Source organism: Harmonia axyridis, chromosome 1, assembly GCF_914767665.1.
Source record: "Harmonia axyridis chromosome 1, icHarAxyr1.1, whole genome shotgun sequence".
Lineage (NCBI taxonomy): Eukaryota > Metazoa > Arthropoda > Insecta > Coleoptera > Coccinellidae > Harmonia > Harmonia axyridis.
Genome location: NC_059501.1, coordinates 25,094,973 through 25,117,152, shown reverse-complemented (window position 1 = coordinate 25,117,152; position 22,180 = coordinate 25,094,973). Strand labels below are relative to the sequence as shown.

Below are 22,180 nucleotides of genomic sequence, written 5' to 3'. Positions count from 1 at the left end.
TATGAGGACGAGCGCCATCTGTTGGATATTAGTCAATGTGTTTCTTAATTTCTTATTTGAGGCATAGATGGAGCAGGTATAGCTGTATTTCTATCAGTCATAAATAATGTTATTATATGTCTATGATTTTTAGAAAAATGAGGAAGACTGACGTGAATTTGTTGTTTGAGTTATTAATTCTGTGTCTCATTTAGAGAACGGACGCCATCTGTTGGGTGTCATTGTTTCAAAGTTTCTGGTTTGTCAGACAGATGGAATAGGTATACATGATGTCATTGTGTCGGGAGCTTTTTGGAGGTCGTTATTTATGTCCAATTGCGGTCTTGAAGACAATATACCTGTATATGGGTTCTATTGTTTTGACGCCGCTATTAATCCGAAATTTTACAAAAAAGCTTGAAATGGTTATTCAAAAGCTCAATCCGATCGAATCTGTAGTCATGGAAATATTTGGTATTTTCTTTCACTTTGCTTATCTATATTGAAATTATACATTAAGCTTAAAAATATTTTTTTATTTCTTCATTCAAATCTGCCCGTTTTTTGTTAATGAAAAGATTAAGTATTTTTTTTCAATCTAAATTGAAAATATCAAGCTTATTATTCCATTTGAAAGTTTCTAGGCTACTATCTGTCATCGTGACGGAATGATAGTGCGATCTGTTGATGAAACAACTGCTCAATAAAGGATAATGCAGTTGCGAATCCGGAGATTATTTAAAAAAATTAAAAGTAATCATTCGGGCAATAGCATTAAACTCAATAACTTGGAATCTTGAAAAAAATTATAAAGTTTATGAGAAGAGCACTCTTCTGAAATATTGAATAAACCTAGCAACTTAGAACTCTATCCTATCAATCTGATATTGTTAATATTTTATAACCTGAGATAACCTGTAATCTACATAGTATATGCTCCTGTCAGTCTTGCATCATGGATCAATGTTTCTGAATAAACTATATTATTATGTAATGATTTCATGATAGAAAAAAACATATGATAAAAAGATAAAATGAAATGAGAAAGTAAATGAGTTTCCTCACTTTTACTAACATATGAACCAGCCTATTGTAATCATATAAACATAGTTATAAAGAACTTTATTTATACTATGATATAACTACTCTGTGAATAATATTCAACCTTGTTAAGGGCAAGGGGTGTATTCTTAAAAAATAATACAATTTCATCAACATAAATATTATCACAATATGCTGGAGGTAATAACCAGAATACTATGCAAATGATTATTTATTATAAAAAACGACCAAATAATACAATTTTTTGAATTCTTTTCTTGTCCTTAATTCACATGAATATCTTCTTCATCAAAAGGTACATGTGTTGATCCACTTCAAAACTGTGCAAGTTGTTGGCATCTCCTTGTAACCTCATCAGTAGGCCTCCAAAGGAAACATATGCAGCCCTGAAAGAATAATATTTAAGTTAGAAAATCATCAATAAAGTAAGGAATAATATATACAATGGTAAATTCATTTTAAGAAATGCAAAATTCGCATAAAGATATGTAATTTTTAAGACACATATGAAAATACATGAGTGATGAGCAATATTTCGTTTCAGGTAATACCTAATTATTATTTGATACAAAATAACTCCCTTATGCAGATTGCACAGTACATACAAGGGCTGTATGGATAGTGGTCGTGTATTTTTACCACAACCAGCTAACCACACTGCCAGTGTAGATACTGAATAAAAAAGTTAAGAGAGCATATCGTTGAGCATCCACCAAATAAAAGATTAAGAACAATTACCTTTGAGGTTTGAATAAAAGTTGCGGATTCATTTCAACGTTCGTCAACGAGAAAATATACAGTGAGCAGACAAAATAAGTGAACAAAAATTAATAGGGGGTGTAAAGCGAATAAAAATATGTCCACGTAAATTTTCCGTCAAGATACTGATTCTTTCCGTACCTTATAATTCTGCATGAAATACATTTCAGTTTGATCCGAATATTTATCATTCCTCCAGCAGATTTGTGCTACAGTCTACATATAAATAAAAATGTTTGTATTGAAAATTTCGAAACAACTATTTATTTGTAGATACTCATATGAGCTTTCATACTATTCAGACATTCATTAAAAATACACCCCATATCAAGGGAAACTGTATCTAGTTTGCTATTACAGGCATTTCTGAAAACCATGAGCGTATCAGGTAGGAATGTTTCCTCTGTTATTAGCAATAGTACTTTTAGAAATAGGAATAACCTTTACCTATTTCAAAAGCTATGGCAATCTCAAAATATTAATAAGCTTTGTTTTCCTTTGATGTAAGGACAGCTGCAAATTATGCAATATGCTTACAGTTCTGTTAATTTTTTGCCGTTTCATGAATAATAGAGGCCTTTATATCGCCAAGTTGACACAACAGTTCTCTTTAAATAACAAAGGCGACGCTTCAGCTCTAGTTTAGCTATTGATTTCCCGTCTACCGAAGGTAGTGGAATCGCTTATGGGATGAGAAAAATATCTCAAAATTAATTTCAGACCATCCTGAATATTCTTACTTTCTTGTCTCTCTGTCGGTGACGCATTTTTGCAATAGCCTTAATTAACTTCACAATTCTTATATGATTTCAATAAAATAGGGTATTCAGTTTGGGTCGTAGATGGTCCCATTTAAAATTCAGATATTCTAATAAAGGTAATGCGCAAGAGAAAAAGTTAAATTCCTTCAATTTACTTATTATTATTATTAGAACTCTTCATTGCAAATTCATATATTACAGAAGTGTGTATAAAATGTAGTAAGTCATTCCATGGAAATTTCAACCCTTGCTTATGCGCTTAAGGGGCAGAATTATAAAGGATAACCGACGGTTCAACCGTCGGTTATAATAACGGCCCTAAGTATCTTGAAATATCTTAGAGTCTTAGACAATTGGCCAATTTTGATGAAATTCAGTATGGGTATTAAGCTATTCAGGCATTTCATGTATTGAGAATAAATTTCGAATTTCAGCCCCAAAATTTCCCTTGAGATGATAGTATTGAAAGACCGAACATACTTGTGGAGTTCTGATTTTCTAGGAGCGTAGAACGAAAAAGCATGGTGCCACATCTATTGGCAGATTTTTTTTTAACGTTGTGCCATTTTAAGTGTTTACCCCAAATGTGATCTTCATAATGAATGAAGGTATCGAGCTTCAAATTTTGAACTGCACATGGAATTTCGCATTCCGAACCACTAAAAATGAATGAAAGCTCATAGATCTGATTGCGATTATCCGACTTTCGCTAATGGTTAAAAAATTAACTGAGGCCTGGAACACAGTATCAAAGCCTACACAGAAAACTACCGGTTCTCCTAACTCTAAGATTCTGATAGGTTTAATATAGGGGAGTTGAACATAATGAGTTTTTTCATACATGTTCTAATATCTTGTAATGAAGGAGGAAATGATGAGTTATTTTGTGTGAAATTTGTAGTGTTTTTCAATTAATTAATGAAACATGATACAAAGGGACATATAGGAAAATGAGTTAATTTGATACAGATGATATTCATTTATTGTCAAGGCTACATATTTATCGCACAACCGATATAATAGCAATTCGGATATAACTCAATTTTTCTGCGAAATGATCCATAAGTCAAGTTCATGATGAATAAAGTTCTTCAAATAATCCTTTTTTCAGCTTAGTATCAAAATGATAATTCCAATATCTTTCACCAGAATCCTGGAAAACAACAGCATATTTGGTGTATTGTAGAATATGATGCCGAACTGAATCGATCTAACTTGATTTTTTTCGATATGGGTTGTCAGTAGAGTAATTATGTTGCTTGGTGTCTTTCAAATGGAATCACGCTATTTCGATCAAATATCAAAATTTGAGAAGTCTGTATGTACGATGCACAGACCAATGAAAAATTCAACAAATTCACTTTGAGGAGCTATTGAACGCTCGTTCCTTCATGAACCTATTCGAGACCACTGAAGATTGTTGTATATTTTATGTATGAAATCTTATTTATTAGGTTGCCTTGCTATCGTTCATTTTATCTAGATGAAGAGTTCTAATGAAACGAATAACGATCCACCTGAAATTTAATGTGGTTTCGAATTCAGCATGACATTCAATCAAATAATTATTTTTAATGAACAAACTGAATTTAAACCTTTTTCAATTTATCTTTGGGCAAAAATTTAGTCATTTTTTTTTCGATATTCTGCTCGAATTTTTTATGGTTCTCATGATGCTATGAACATGAATTTTGTACGAAGCTTGATAATGTTATTCTATATATAAGTACATGCAAAATCTCAATCCGATCAGATTTATAATCTTCAGTACCAGCAATCTCAACTTCGTCGGTTTCGAGGTAAAACTGAAATATTGGGTGATTTTCCTTGGATGATTTTCTTTTATTTTCGTCCTTATTACGCGATTCCTCTGAAATTTCGCGATTTCATGACGAAATTATAGAGCGATCTGTTCAGGAAATGATTGTTCAAAGAATGAGATAACTACCCCCACCACTGAACACTAGCTCACATAATATGACCTACACCACGTAGTACTGTATGTAATATAGTACGCGTAGTTTTTTCTGAATAAACTTAGCTTTTATCTTCTGTCAATCATTATTGAAATAGCAAAAAATGGGCGGATCTGTGATGAATATAGAATCCCTACAGCCCAAATTACTATGATTTGGTCTGAATTTGAAATCTTTTTCAGTTCATCTTACCGAGTAATAATAGTTTTCAACATGAAGTTCTATATTAGTTCTGAACGATTCCAGAAATGAGTTTGTGGGCATTTTTCTATTCTCATTAATTCCGATTATATTCTCAAATAGCTAAAGAAAGAAAAGAATTTCATCTATATTCATGATGGACAACAAAAAGAAAGTATCTTTCCACAATACTTCATGTTCATGCACATTTTCCGGCAAAAGCTTTTTATAGAGATGAATTATTGAAGTTCAACTTCTTCATAGGGCTCTTTGAAAAGTAAGGTTTAGAGCCCAATCGCGCATGAATTGACGAGTTCTCAAAAGCTCCTGGCTTCGTGTCAATGCATTCTTCTTTTATTTGGTATTCCAATTAAATTTTCTATGACTTTGACTTGGGTATTTCTTTTCTAATAATCTTCTTGAATTATTTATTGGTTCTGATGCTGTGATTAGCTTGAAATTTTTCGCGGAGCTTGAAATTGCAATATTTAATGAACCCCTTCGGTTTTGTGGTCACAGAAATTTTAAGTTATTTTTTTTTTCATTTTACATCTAAATGCAAATTTTCATCTACACCTTTTTCAATTGTAATTCAGAAAACGTAAAATGTAATTCAGAAAAGTAAATTGAATTTCAGAATATGGAAATTGTAATTCAGAATAGTAAATTGAATTTCAGAAGATGGAAATTGTAATTCAGAATAAGAACTTTATATTCAGAAACGGTAATTTGAATTTCAGAATAGTGATATGTAATTCAGAAAGGGTAAATTTGATTTCAGAAAATATAAATTGGAATTCAGATTTGGTGATTTGAAATTCAGAAATAGGAAATTGTAATTCAGAAAAAGGAAATTGTAATTCAGAAAAAGGAAATTGTAATTCAGAAATAAGAAATTGTAATTCAGAATTTCAAAGGAAACGAAGAGACTAACACACTAGCCAGAAAAGGAGCTCAAACGCCACTTACTGGCCTAGAACCTTTCTGTGGTATAGGCAAATGCACCTATTAGAAAGAGTTTCTGGAGAAGGAAGAAACTGAAAGAGAAGCACTCTGGAGGAATCTTCCGGGAATGAATCATTCCAAAAAGTTCCTTCGGAACTTTAAAACTGCAAGGTCCAAAAGGTATTTGGATACTGTTCTGAATTACATATTACATTTTCTGAAATTGAATTGATAACTTCTGAAATACAATTTTCCTTTTCTGAATTTCAATTCACTATTCTGAATTAAAACTTTGTTTTTCTGAAATCCAAGTTCCTAATCTGAATTTCAATTTCGTTTTTCTGAAATTAAATTAACTATTCTGAAATTCAATTTCTCTTTTCTGAATTACATATTCCTATTCTGAAATACATGTTCCCGTTTCTGAAATTGAACTTTGATTTTCTGAATTACAACTGAAAAAGGTGTAGAAACAATCTACAGTTTTAGAATAAACAGGATAACATATTTTCGAACGGGCTTATTAACATACAGAACCCCTAGTAGAATTTTGTCCATAAAAGAACTTAACCGCGGCATTCGAAATCCGATTCTACCCTGAAAATTTTAAGTGTTCAGCTCTTTTCATTCGAATCGTGTTTTTGGCTGGACGAACGAAAATAATCGAATTTGAGGACGGATTCATAGTCATCTCATGTTAAGGAGCATTATTTTTGAGAAATGTTTGTTAATTTTATTTTGAAAATATAACTAGTAATTCTTTACTGAATAAAGAAATATTATTATTATCAGTCAGTCGAACCTTATCATTTAAGACAATTCCTGGCTCAAAATTCAAAATTACAGACATTGTTACGAAATGATGGACCAATCAATTCAGAAAATGCTCTAGAACCGCGCTAATTGTAAAATTCAATCAAATATGCATAGGTTCACAAGTACAATACATAGGTCTCTCTACGATCAGCTCTTATTGTCATTCATAAAGTTGATTTTTTAATGTTAATAGTCTCGATTAATTATTCATAAAAAAACGAAAGATAAGAATATATACTGTGAGTAGGGAAATGGGTTTTTCAGTACAAATAAAAGTTCCTTCGTTGACCTGATTATACGAGTAATAAAACAATTCTGCTATTTGAGTCCATAAAACATTTATGTCACAATTCACTCGGTGAGAATTGATTTCCATCGATTCGAATTATTTTTATATTCATATAAATAATGGCAACACGCTTTCCTTGGAAAGCTCTCTGAGATTAAAAACAAACAAGTATAGTGCAGTATAGCTTCCATTTAATTTATTATTTCTTGATGAATTGGGTATAGAAAACAAGACCAAAGCTACAAACTAACTATTTATTTATTCAACATGGTTTTATAATAACATCAGTAACAGAACAAAATAAAAATATTATTTCAAACCCTCATATATTCCATAAAAATACAAATAAATCATAAAGAATAGCGACCTATTGATTTTAAATATCAAGAGACATAAAATAATTCTTTATTTTTTTCAGATTCATAATTATTTTTCAATGAATCATCGAGGATGTTATAAAGTGTTGTCATACCAATATTACATTTTTAATTTCATATATAAATAGGTGATCGATGAATTTCATAAAAACTCCTGCATTATAAATAAAAATCCAAAAAGAAGCTAAATCGCCCATCAAAATGTTAAATTTCGTTTTATGTCAGTGATGATCAATTATATAAAATTATTACAAAATAGGGCGTATCCAATTCAAATGGAGAAGCATTTGAATCATATACACATAAAGAACAAAAATCAAATATTCAAGAAAATTCGTTTCTCAAAAACAGATTCACAATAATTGGCATATATAGAAATATAAAATAATATTTGCTTGGATGATACATTATTTATCGTTTAATATTAGCCTCAATAGTTTCGGATATGTTATAAATACAATTTGAATATTAAAACATAAAAAGACGATGCATGTTATTGGTTAGTGATTTTTTGATACGAGTTGAGTAATTGTGTGATATAAGAGGAAACAAACAATGGCAGTGTCAATTTTGCGATGCTTTGTTGTTGAAGATGATACTAGTTGAGTCGTGACGAATCATGTAATGTAAAACGTCATTCAGAACTAAACGCAGAAAACGCATATTGATAGCATTTAATTTTGCATGTATTAAAATCGTGATTTCCATATTAAATAAAATTTTTCAATCAAGAGTATATGAATGGCTATCAGTTTATTGTGGACTACACTTCATATTCTGTAAAAAAAACTGAAACATATTTGGTGAATAAGATGAATACTATAAGATCGCATAATTTTATTTGCGTGCCATTTTGATTAGAGTAAGTGAACATGAATAGAAAGACATAATAGAAAAACACCATCAAATTGATCCTGGGATAACAAGGTGCCTACAAGCCGATTTCCTAAACAAACGGAGATGCATATTCTCCTAAATGGTTTCGTTAACAGGCAAAACGGCTCAGAAAATCCGTAAATCATTTATAAAAAAGTATCTAGATATCATTTTAGTGCAATGTAGTCAAGAAGAATAACTAGGTCGTTTTTTGAGACGATAATCCACTTTATTGTGTTTCAGTTGGAAAAGATTGGAAGATATGTACTTTTTTTCATATCGCGCGGCGCGCGCGAAATATTTACGATCAAGTACGAAATAGATCTCGCTAGATATTGTCATCTCCTCGTTTGGATGACAATACTTTTTCGCCATGTTCTCCCAATTCAACTCTGAAGTTAAACTCTGCACCAGGACATGTACCGTTATATAAGGTGTAAAAGTTTTCCACTAGATGAGGTTAGAAAGATGAGATTTCGTACTACAAAAACTTTTGTGACAGTTATGTGATTAGGTGCCTCAGTTCAGTAAAATGGACACTAGCAAAGAGAAAATACGCTATATATCACAGTTTTTCTTCAATGAGGGCGAAAATTCGAGTCAGGCGGCTGAAAATGAGAATAGTGTTTATGGTCCTGAGTCCTGATACTGTAACAACCAATCACGTGCAGTTTTGGTTTCGTCGATTCAGTTCCGGTAATTTCGATGTCAAAGATGCACCCATGCACTGGAAGGCTAATTGTCGAAAACGTCGATGAAATCATGAACATTGTCGAGTTCGAACGTCAAGTAAGGACTGTTTCGATTACACAAAAAACCGTCTGCATAAGGCTGGTCTCAATTTTTCGATGTTTGCTCGATGTTTGGGTACCAAACAAGGTACCTCATGGACCGTATTTCGATCTGGGAATCGATGCTGAATCCCAATAAAATCGGTTCATTTTTGAAGAGGTTGGGGAATCTTGATGACCTTGATCTTACGACAACGTCAAGCAAAAACGGACATGGTCGGAAAGCGGTGAGCCAGCGGAAGCGGTGGCCAAGCTATAAGGGTTTTTATGTGTGTTTGATGTGATTGGCATCGAATTATCTGCTGCTTCCCTACGGCACAACTGTTAACTGGGAACTGTATTGTACCCAATTGGAGCGTCTGAAGGAAGCAATCGCCAGTTTTGGCCAATAGGAGAGAAATTGTGTTTCATCAACACAACGCCAGGTCACATACATCGATAGTGAGTTGTCAGAAGCTCCAGGCGCTTGAATGGAAAGTTCTTATGCATCCACCTTATAGTCGTTTCAACATAGACTTGTGACAATCGACTGTCTCGATTTTTAGCCGATAGGGTCGAGGGCTTCTATGAGAGAGGCATAATGATATTACCTTCAAAATGGCAACAAGTTATCGAACGAAACAGCGTATATTTGACCTTAATCAGATAATTCCAACTCTGGTAATTAGAGCCTTGTTTTTCATACCAAAATAATGGATTTCTTTTTACTACACATTTCGAATATGCTAGAGAAACCATGTTGACCATTTACAGGATTTGTTGTCCCAATGATTATTATACTGCTTTGCTACGAACCATGTATTATTGAACCTTTGAATCTTGCACTCTAATTAATACAACCTTTATTTAGTAGGAATAAAAACAATGATTAAAATTGGAATCTGAGGAAAAGCACGTAAAACATCAATTTACAACGGCAAGGTGCATAAGGCAGAGTGCACGCAGTGGGCTGTCGTACCAGATAGTGCATTTACAGGATTCCATATTTTTTAACAGTGTAAACGCGCATCTGGCACGTAGCCCGCTACATCCCCAAAAAGTCTGCAGGCCCGGAACCACCTCCCAACGAACATCTACCATGGCCAAAGTGCAAGATATCCCCCAATGTGAAGCAACCTAAAAACTAACATCGAAAGTTACCTCCTAAGCCCTAAGCACTGCCCAGACGTTGAACGTTCAATATTATTGATCAGTATGCATTTATTAATAAGTAGGCATATTAGTGATCAATAATATTGGACGTCTAGAGAGTGCTTTGAATAAATAGATAGATTGATAAGTATCAATGAGGGAACCACTGACCCAACTAATTCAAACCCAGTTCTAAGAATACGGAGATTAGAGAAACAGAAAGAATGCTATAGTAGTATCTACGATGAACAAAATACATACTATGTTTATAAGAGAATTATTCAAATGATTCGGGCTCTACTTGATGGAAATTAAATTTAAATAAAAAATAATTAACTTTTTTCACAAAATATATAATCCTGTAATTCGACATTTGTTTCGCCACACTGTAGATTCATCAAGTGTTTACATATTAACTGTTAATAAAAAACAAATTGCAACTTGACTGTTTATAACAAAAGTTGATGAAAAATCATTTGCGCAAAGGTGCATTATCTTTTAAATTATTTAAATAATTGTGTCTTACTGTTGAGCAGCTTGACGAGGTTATCGGATTAATCAATAAAGATACCTACATAAAATTGTGCCCCCCCGAAGTTTACTCGTAATTCGAAGTACTCAATTTCTGACATGGATCAAGCAGTGGCATTTAGTAATATATTCTGTCAAAAAAGTTCATTCAAGAACCGGAGTCATATGGTTTTTGCTTTTATTGAAAGCACCGTCCTTTCATAGAGTAAAATGTCAGCTGCGATTTGTTCACTTTGGTGACGCGCAAAATTTATTGGCGAAGAAATATTCATTGAATTCACTAAACTCAAAGTAGTTTCCGTAGTTTCACCCTCTTCTAATTCTAACTCGGTCAAATACTTGCTTCTTATACAGTTTTCAAATAAACAAAGAACTATGTTTATCCTTCAGCAAAACGATCTAATGCTTATCAATCTATCTATTGCTCGAATTTTCTGGAAAAATATAAAAAGAATACTGGAAAACACGTTGAGTACACTGAAGTAGAAATAAAGAGGCTCACTTTCGTGAATCGATATTGGATTATATAAAATTGAACTCTGACAATACTGAAAACTCGTAAAGCTTGTAGCCTCAAAATAAATTTGAAATGAATGCTTTTAACGCTATTCGAATCAAATAAGAAATACATCAATAGACCCCGAATTCTGACCACTTTATGGTAGTTGTGAAAACATTAATCTAGATACGGATTGAGTGATGAAGTGTATCAGTTTGTTGGTATTCTTCTTATATTTCCCACATATTTACAACCTTAACTAAATAATATTATAGATAGAAGAAATTGCCATGCTCAGGAGGTTAATAAGCATCAATTCAATCAATAAAACATTAAAAGCAAAGGATTTATCAAAGCATTAAACAGAGAAGCAAGAAAAAATTAAAACACCGAATAAAAATTAATCCATGCAAAGCCAAAACAAATTAATCACCACATGCTATCAGTAGAACGAATGCGTTCTAAGCAAAACAACTCATTAAATTTCATGATGAAATATGAAGTAATTTTGTGAATTATAGATTTGTATAATATGCAGAAAGTAGACTATGAAGAGGGATTTCAGGGTAGTGTTAGAATATTCCTCGTCAATTGTTCATTATAGATTTTTGGGTTAATATCATTTATCCTTATTTTTTACAATGAGAATTAACTTATTTGTCTACCAATTGCTGATTAAATTGAGTAAATTAAAAATATCTCATACTATGTATATAGAAAAAATTATGGAACTGTGATTTTGAGTTGCATATCCAGAAGAATAAGGAGCTATAATCAAAAATTGCCTGTTTTGAATTTTTTGTTGTGAACATTTTCTAAAACCATTCCAAAAATTCTTCAATGAAAATTATTGTACAAAATTAAATTCAAGTTTCTCCACTTCGAGCAACGTGTATTAAAATTTAAATAAAGGATTCCGTGTTCAGATTTGTTTGTAGCATCTATTATGAATCATCATTGATTGCTTCACAAAAAAATTCAATTGTTTTCTAGGAAAAAAAATGGATTTTGAAGTTTACTATATAATATTATCAATATTTCAAGTGAATTTTTTATAATGAATAATAATCGTAAAAAATTGGATTGGGAATGTCAATATTCAAACCTAAAAATGGTATAACTTCCACCCTAAGGCTCAAAGAAGAATTCTCCAATAAATAGTTTGAAGTCTTTTCGACACTGTGTAAATTTCACACCACGGTTTGAATTTTTTTATCACGGAATCTAACCACTAAAAAATTTTTCAATAAATTTCGATATAAAGTCACAATAAATATCCACCGACAAGGTTTGAGGAAGGGGTTAGTCGTCCAAAAAACCGGAAAAATATTCAAAAATTCACTACTTCGAAAATACTTTAACTAGAATTTTGCAATAGCATCAGTATTATTAGGGCAATACATGATTACATGTCAGAGAGTTTTCTACAAATATTTTTTTCGAATTTGATTCCTTGATTTTCATTCTTTAATATTCAGGAATATTTTTTCTCGATCAACCTATTTAGAAGGATCAGTTGGTATAGCAACCAATTCTTTACGAAATTTCATGCAAAAATTTAACATACTTCATAGAAAAGCTCTGCAAGTCAAGACGGATAGATATTCAAGGGGGAAGAGATGTTTCAAAAAATAATTTTTCTTTGACGAATCTCACGATTCCAATGGAAAGTAATAAACCAAAATGTAGGTATAGAAGTATCATATGGGCTTCTCGAAAGCTATTTTCCAGAGGAAGAAGGTCATGAAATCAATAGTACCAAAGTACCTGGTACATTTTGTTACTGAACAGATGTCTGCCCTTGAAGGCCACGCGAGCTAATAACAAACATTCGTTGCCAATCGACATGAAACTATCGACAAGCTATCAGGAAGTGAGAAATATTTCTACGAAGTTAACACCATAAAATTTAATTACTATACATCATGCAAGGGAGAACAAAGTGTAAAAATAATCTATAATACTTGCTCTTAAAATCGTTATTTCCGAACCATTGAACTGATTAATGAGTGCCGCACCACAACGATCTGTCATTGTATGACGAAACAATCGACAAGTGGGTGTGTTCCACAAAGTATCGAATTAAAATAACCATTCATCATAAGATGGATATAAAATTACAGTTTTTTGCGTTATCGTCATCAACTGGGAATGTGAATGTTGATGTCACGAACTCAAAGGTTTCACGAGATTTCTCTGTTTTGAGTAGAGATAGCTTGAATGTTAAAAACACTCCTAATTTTACACTATGGTTTATTTTAACTAATAGAAAATCATTGTTGTCAATCAGTTCATCCTGATGCAGAGTTCTGTAAATATGGAATAAAATTTGTAAAGAACGTTCGAGTGGTTGTTTTACATAATGAACAAACTAAATTTGGAACTAGTCGGATTCATTGTGATTTTTTTCGGCGTTTTGTTGAATTTTCTATGATTCTAGTGATGTGATCAACATGAAACTTTGAACACAGTTCGAAATCGTTATTTTACAACCACATGCGACATTTCAATTCGGTTGGATCTGGTCTCACTGACATGTTAGGTTTTAACCGATATTTTGCTGAATATTTTATGTTTCCGTTGATGCAATCAACAAAAACACCAAGTTTAAAACTGTCATTTTTTATCTGCCCAAAAAATTGCTCGTATCTTTTGCCAATGAAATATTGAACATTATTTTTCCGATATTTTCTTGGTTTTATTTTGTTCTGTTCTAGTACCGCGAACATGAGGCTTGAAATAGTTATTTTAACCCTAAATACAATTTTTCTAGATTGATATCTAGTTCTTAAATTTATCAGTCCAATTTTGGTAATTAACGAACCGCGGCATTTTGAATTTTGAACACACCCTTAAAATATCAAGTCAACTTGTTTTTTCTATTTATGCATTAGTTCTCGAAATATTCATGCGTTAGTTAGTTAGGAAGGAAGCCACAGTCATGGTTGTTTTGAAGCTTAAAATGTCGATTACTACAAGTGCCATGAAAACACCACTTCATTTTCAAATACTTAGTTAAGAATATTTCGAGAACTAATGCATAAAATGAAAAAACAATTACTGTGCTGAAATCAGTATAAAAATACCTTTCAAATGAGGTATCACTCACCCCATCTTCCCTATTCAAAATTTGGGGGTGAGGGTTGTAGTAGCAAGGGTTGAAGCGCTATGCGTCCGTAACCTACATCTTAAGTTGTCCCCCTCGAAACAGAAATCGACCTGTCCGAGCATTTCTATCGAAAAACTTTATTTCGTCTGTAATCTCGTCTGTTTCGTTTTCAAATGGCCACCCTGTATATTTACCTAGTCTATCGACTATTATCGACTTTTTTCGAAATAAATTTTTAAAATCATAATCTCGGCTTCGTCTTAGAAAGTAATGTATCAAATATGTTTTCAAAAATTTATTCATTACAATTTGATTTCTTTTAGCTTTCGAAATTCTCAGATCGAATCGTTCACACTGAGATACTACCCATATACACACACCCTCTTCGTTTGAATAGAGCTCTTCTCGAATAATGTGAAAGCTAATGACTGATGATCGGATGCCATCTGAAATCGATGCCTCTATCTCTAGAATGAGATCCTACAAATCTAGAGTTCCAATTAAAAAATGCCAGAGAGCAATTTCGAATACAAACATCATTTATGTAGTGTGATCTAAGCCACCCTTTCTAATACAGAACTTTACAATCACTACAAGATTAATTGATTAATTTTGATACTTATCGCCTACAAAGAATTAATTGTGGTGATAATAAAGTTAAATTACAAATTTCTCATTTGACACAGAAAAGCCATTCGGATGATATGAAATTTTAGGGTTGAGATCTAAATTTGTTCAGATTTCAGAGCTATATCGATGGATTGCCAAGAGTTTTTGGGATAGTTTTCTAGAGTAAATGAAATCAATACCACAAGGATTTCAAATATTTTTGAACAGTCGTTCTTCGAACAGATAGCTCTATCATTTCGTCTTGATGTTGGTAATAATGATGGCGAATCCGTCCTCTAAGTCAATTCTGTTCATTTCATGTTGATCGCAATAAATAACAATGAATATCGAAAAATAAATTGAGAAAGAAATGACACAAAGACAAGAGGCTTTGAACGTTCGTTCATTCATGCGGAATATAACCTCATTCAATCGTCATGAGATTTTGCGTGTAGATAAAATGACCATTTTAAGATTGGTGCAATATACAGAGTGTCTCATTTAAAAGTGTCCACCATCAATAACTCAACAACGAATCAGAATATTGTAGGTAATATTCTCAACACCCACAACAACTCAACATCTGGATGGGTATTTTGGGAGATCACTTGGATGGTCCTGTGTTCTTTCCTGGGAATCTCACTCGATTTGCTCGAAAACGTGATTGATTTTCTAATCACCTAAGCTTTGGAGGCCGATTTAAACCTATCAGAAGAGGAGTTACGCCTTCAGCAGGGCAGAGCTTTGTCGCACTTTGCAATTTAGGTGAGACAGTACCTGAAAGGTAGGTTTCTTAGACATTTGATAGGCCGAAAGAGCCCAGTGGAGTGGACTGCGCGATGGCCGGATCTAACACCACTTGATTTTTTTCTCTGGGGCCACTTGAAATCACATGTTTATAAAACCAGAATTGCAGATTTAGACGACCTTAGAGCACGAATTGTGGCAGAATGTCGTAAGATTACTCCTGAAATGCTACAATATGTACGAAATAATTTTGAAGAACGATTGTATCGCTGCATGCGATCTAATGGCCAGCACTTGCAGTAATTTTTCACTAATACTATTCGTTAATAATTTTTTTTTTCGATAGAAATTATTCAATCAATTAGAAGAATATCTCTGTTTCATTTAATTTTATCTGTACCATAATTCCTTAAAAACACCCTGTAACTTTGTGAATATTCACTGTATTAGAACACAAACTACAGGTTCATACAAATTTTAATCCATGCATACATTTGTGCTACAAAACTACCCACTTTCCCTAGTCAAATTCCTGATGGGCTTGCAACCCTCTCCAGGGGGTTGCTAGTAGAAACAAGCTTTGCATCCCAGGTCATGTCCCCCTATAATCAAAAATCGACCTGTCTGAGTGTTTTCACAAATTCTGATTCGTTGTTGAGTTATTGAGGGTGGACAGTTTTAAAAGAGACACCAAGTATAATCGACTGAGTTGATATTTGGGGGTATTTATAATGACTGAAATTTTCAAGATTCTATTCAAGAAGAATATTGGAACAGAAATACCCAATATTATTTCAGTAATGATGGAACGATCGGATTGAAACCAAGCTTTGTTCAAAATTTTATGTTGATTGTTTAATCAAAACCATCAAAAATTCAAGCTTCTATTGAAAAAACCTAATAAATTAGTGGCAAAAGATCCGACCGATTTGAAATTTCGTTTTTGGATGAAAAATTGTTTTTATTAACCCAAACTAATTTACCAATTGACTGAATACAGAAAAAAATAAATCAAATTATATCGATAGCAGAACCTGAAAATGAATATCAGTTATAATCTTTCTATCGCTCGTAAATTAAATGAAATTTCAATACAGAAAAATATATTTTCACATTCAGAAAATTCAAAAATGACATAACATTTTGCCTCCACGGTTTATTTCTGACCACAATATAATACTAGCCACATCGATTGAGAGAACCGGGCTTTTTTAACCTTTTGAAAAGTGTGTCAACGGGCTCATTTAATTACTGTGAACCCGTCGTGGAAACCTGCCAAAAATTCTAGTAGAAGAAACTCTATTATAAGCTCCGTCTTGAAAAAATCAGATTGAATAAGAGATAGAAATATAGGCCGAATTCACAAGCAGATATTGGGAAATTTTTTATAGACTCCTGAATAGGAAAGTGCACTATTTCAATAGAAATGTGACAGAATTTGAGTCAATAATATGGTACTCGATGAAAAAATACATTACGCTAGGTTATAAAAATTATCTTATGGTTTTGGTGATGCATTTCTTCATCTGAGTATTATGTCACATTTACTATCAAGTCAAGAGCTCATATGTCACTATAAAACTTTATTTATGCTATTATTTGTGAATATTATTCGCAGATTTTTAAATATTATAATAATTGGGGAATTCTTCATAGTACTTTCTACATTTAAGCCTCACAAAACTCACTTCAACGCATGCATCTAATTTTAGCTAAACAACCTCCCGGTAGACGAAACACATTTCAATAAAAACCAAGTGTGTTAAAAAGAAAATACTCCACTGAAAAACTGCTAAAACCACACTGAACTAAAGTGAAATCACACATAAATTCCAGACTGAACTTCGTAACTCTTTGAACACTTCGGTGACACGTTGATCGGGGCTTTATAGATATCGTGATCGAGGAGAGAGCCTCGCTGTATGTGCAACAAACTTCTCTGGCGATGAGAAGCATATTAACAGCTGAGCTGTCCCAATCCAAAGATAAAATCCGGGCACGGTCCCAAAATAACGCATCACCTTCCTATACGCCTGCATTATGCAAGCGGTTTTTTGCCAGCGCGTTATTATTAGAGGCCGTAATATGCGGCCGCCATTTTTTTTTTCGAATGAAATATAACCTTGCGAACTCATTAAGCAGGGTAAAAAAATAACGAATAGTTCAATCGAAGGTTTATTATTTTTTCCCACAAAAAGAAAAATTAGAGAAAAAGTTAAAATTTTGAATGAAGAATAAAAAATGAGGACTGCACTGACGTCAACTTGGTATTTTCCTCATTTTGTTTCGATATTCTGTTCGAATTTTCTATGAATTGTTATTTTATAACATAACATAAACTTTATTTCCATAATAAATGTAATACACACAAATGAAAAGAGAAAATAGTCAAAAAAGTAACAAATTAATCAATAATCAAGACCTGAAAGAATATTCCATTAATTCCTTGATATAATATGGTTCAAAATACAGGGTTATTGACCGAGATGCCCTATTACACATTTGTGGAAAACTAATCATAATGTTGAGATGAAAATTTGCATTTTGAGGTTTGAGACAATGATCTTTCTCCCTAAAATATTTTCAAATCTCTACAACTTCCGATTATACCGGAAACAGACAACTACTTCCTTATTTCAAATGCCACACCCAGTATATGTTATTACATCATCAGTTAGCTTATTTGACGACAATTTCGCCAATATGAGTAACCCCCACTATTTATGTACATAGAATCGACTGAAATAATAAAAACTATAGGTTCTGATTTGAAAATCTTGAGTTTTGATGAGTTCATGATCTTCTTATAAATTCCCTGTACATTTTTGGTCCAACCGAAAACAATCTTATAATATTACGTATTTGCAGAATCGGAAGAGGAAATTTTTTTCCTGAAAAAAGCTTTCTCTGTCAAAATATTCAAAAACAATGTGAGTCCTCATCGCCACCATTTTTCATGAGAATCCCATTAACTCATGAGCCGTTGAGTTTTTACCCAAGGTATGAAATATTGCCGGAATTGTCGTGAAAAAAGCTAACTAATGATGCAATAACATACTGGTTGTGCCATTTGAAATAAGGAAGTAGTAGCCTGTTTCCGGTATAACCGAAAGTTGTAAAGATCTGAAAATATTTTAAGGAGAAAGATCATTGTCTTAAACCCAACTATGCAAATTTTCAGCTCAAAATTATGATTAGTTTTCCATAAACGTCTAATAGGCCATCCCGGTGAATCACCCTGTATATATTTACATGCTTTTGATAATCTTCTCAGGAAACTATAGATAAAATTATTTATTTCAAACTGAACATTAAATATTTTGTTAAATGCTGGCTTATTAGTCACTATACAGGGTTAATCAAAGGTCTTTTTGTTAAACTCTAATTTTGAAATTTTTTCAATTTCAATTTTCATCAAGAACCACCATTCCTTCTCAACATTTCATTTATCGATTCATGGCTTCATGTGCACTACTTCATTTTTAAGGGGCAAAAAACACTTCAACCAATTTCAAGAAATGAAACATTCTTTACGATATGCCTTTGCTAAGAAAGCTCAATTTATGAATCTTCCAATGATGAGAAGGCAACAATATGTTGTTCAGTGATAATAATAACCAATCAGTTCAAAATTCATTTATTCAAACTAATTGAATTCAAATAAAAAATCGAAACATATCAATTCAACCGTAGCAAAATAAGCAATAGAAACGTTTTTTTTTTTAATTCAGATTGATATTATTTCATTTACTGCCTGCATACGTGGATTCATACTGTATATTAGGTTTCGAACAGCATCTTAAGGAAAATTTCATTTCTTAAAGTAAAGCGTTGATGATAAGTTCATTTTTTTTTGTCTTAAAAATGAACTTGAATGAACACTTGAAGCCATGAACCTAAAAACAAAACGTTGAAAAGAAATGGATCTTGATAATTTGGAAAAAATTGATCACTAAATTATTCCACAGGATATTTCAAAATAAGGGTTCAACAACAAAGTTCTGATCAACCCTGCATAGTGACTAATAAGACAACACTTTAGAAAATATGAAAATTGGAATTTATCATATTATCTACAGTTTATTGAAAAAATTCTGAAAATTGAGCAAAAAATAAGAACTATCAGACCAAATTTATATTTTCGAATTGGAATAAAAACTAATTGCGTACAACTTCAATTATTAGAACTAATCTTTATCTATTTTACGTGTTACTTCATAATATTTCCATCTCCTAGTGATGCTGTTGGCAGCATCGGCTACAAATCAGAATATTTGGCACCATGTTACAATTGGGTATATCATAAATTGCACAAGGTGCACAATTCTGCAGTTTGAATTGGCAAGCCACTATTGCATACGACTTTAGGTTTGTTCCAACAAGGTTACATCATCTGCATCTATACCACATAGAGCGAAATTGCCGTTAATTTAATCGATATTAATATTGGATACATTGTACAGCTATTATTACAACTAGAGGAGGATGGCCAATCAGTTGGTAAGACAACAGACAACAATATAAAATGTATTTATTTAATGGATTCGGTCCTTACTTGGCGGAAATTCATTATAAATAAAATAAAACGAAGTAAATTTAGTGGAAATTACTTCGTTTTATTTTATTTAAAATGTATTTATATTTCTCGTGTTCTAATTTATAGTTTTTTCTGATTGTAACGATATTGTTCTGAAAATGGAATAATACTAATATTTTTCCATTTTCAGAACAATATTTTTTCAATCCGAAAAAAATTTTTTAATTACAACACTAGAGCCAACTTTAAGGTTCTTTGAATGTACTGATACCACCTATTATAGCTAGGGATTCAGCCAAGTAGCTTGGCTTGTACTTTGAAATCAAGTCAAGTAGTAACCTATTTTATTCTTCCAATCTCAAGTCAAGTCAAGTATTTATTTATCAAGTACTTGAATCATATCAAGCTATTTGATTTTTAGCAGATTTATTTTGTAGTATCACATCAATAAAAAATGAGAAGAAACCTTGCAAAAACACTTTTATTTATTAAACTTATTGTATAAACGAACCGAAAATATCAACTTTTTGGAAATAGAAACATAAATTAAATCACTATAGATCATAACAAAATGAAAAATAATAAAAAATCGGAGTTTCTTAATATTGAGAAACCTACAGGCTTTGTTTGATTTCATTTTCCATCCAGGATCTAAGACACATGAGGCTTTCTATAGATTTGTCGCCTTACCTATTGCGGGTTTTTGTAACTGTAAGAGCGACTCTGGAAATTTGTCTTTCAACAGGAGCTGAACATTTTATAGATGGATTTTATAGGAATGTGAGAAAACTAGTCTCTCGGCGCTCGAGGAATCCCCTTATTTAGTCTAAGCGCGCACGAGATTGCAGAAATATATGCCGTGAGACGCGTGCATAGCAAGCTCAAGTAATATCAAGTAGCTTGATATCAAATCAAGCAATAAATATCTAAAATCAAGTCAAGCCAAGCTCAAGTATGTAATTTATCACGAGCTTGATTTGCAAGTCCAGTAGTTGGTTAAAATGTCAAGCTACTTGGCTTGATGAATCCCTAGTAACAATATTCTGAAAATGGAAAAATACAAATTTTTTCCATTTTCAAAAAAATATTCTTCCAATCAGAAAAAAACTATTAATTACAACACGAGAGCCAACTTTAAAGTTATTTGAATGTACTGATACCACCTGTTATAGCGGGAAAAACGCCTCAAAACATGAAGGTCTTTCTATAGAAGCCTCTTTTACAATTAAGGAAAATTATCTGAAGCCATAAGATAGATTAACGATTCCAAGCTTTGAATCTGGGCTCAAATAAAGTGAATTGGGCTTTGCCAGTATATCAAACAAACAAAAGTTTCTCATTAAAAATCTCACAAAAATTACAAGTTCAAAATAAAATTTTATTTTTGAAAATCCACTTGTACAGGTTGTTATTGATACAGGTTATATAGATAACATATAGGTTTTATTCTTCACATATATTTAAATATTCGACATGCTGCAGCACCTTCTGACGGGTTAGAAGAAGTGAAGAGGAAATACTGAGATACCACCAGCTGTGTTCACTGGCAAGACACAGTAAACACAGAGTGGTTCCCTGTACATCATCATCTTTAGCTCATGAAGTAGTTTTCTAAGTCAATCTTGTGTTTCCTTTAACATCTGGAAGAATTGATCAGGTTTGATACTGTCAACTCCTAATCTATTTGCCTACATGAATCCATGATTTAGAATGCTTTCCCAAATCTTTCTTTGCTTCTCCATACCATGTCGTGTATTATTTCTAAATGAAGAATCGGTTTTCTTGAAAGCTGCTGGTAATTTCTATCTATCCCTATATTCTTGTACACTAAAATCCGCTTCTTCATTGGCTTCATATGCTCAGCAGAACATAATTACAGAAGAGTGATGTGGAGTAAATTTTCATACAATTTTCGTCCACAAATTCAATTATAGTGAAAATTCACTTAAGTTTCCACAGCATATGAATATAACTTTAATCGATGAATGAAGTGCAAGTGCCTTTGATTTCAGTAGTTTAAACTTTTGACGACTACTCAAGCAACTTATTATTCGCAATATGGTTACCTGGTCTGAATGTTTCAAACGATAAAATAAAAATCCGGAAAATATAATTAATTCAATGAAGGTCTGTCAAATAGAAATAGGTTGGACCTTACTTTTCCTAACTTCCTGAATAATGGTTATAAAAAAGAATCAAGTCTTTG

General features: G+C 32.3%; 1 protein-coding gene across 3 annotated transcripts in view; it reads right to left on the bottom strand.

Moving 5' to 3' along the window:
• Positions 1-1,192: 1,192 nt before the first annotated feature.
• The window catches only part of LOC123674611 (DNA-directed RNA polymerases I, II, and III subunit RPABC3-like), a 113,153-nt gene continuing 92,165 nt past the window's right edge, over positions 1,193-22,180 (bottom strand). For all 3 annotated transcript variants that reach the window (XM_045609545.1, XM_045609554.1, XM_045609561.1), the window contains exon 4: positions 1,193-1,427. In XM_045609545.1, coding sequence (XP_045465501.1) covers positions 1,310-1,427 — 118 coding nt within the window. In that variant the 3' untranslated portion in view covers positions 1,193-1,309. The remainder of the gene's footprint in view (positions 1,428-22,180) is intronic.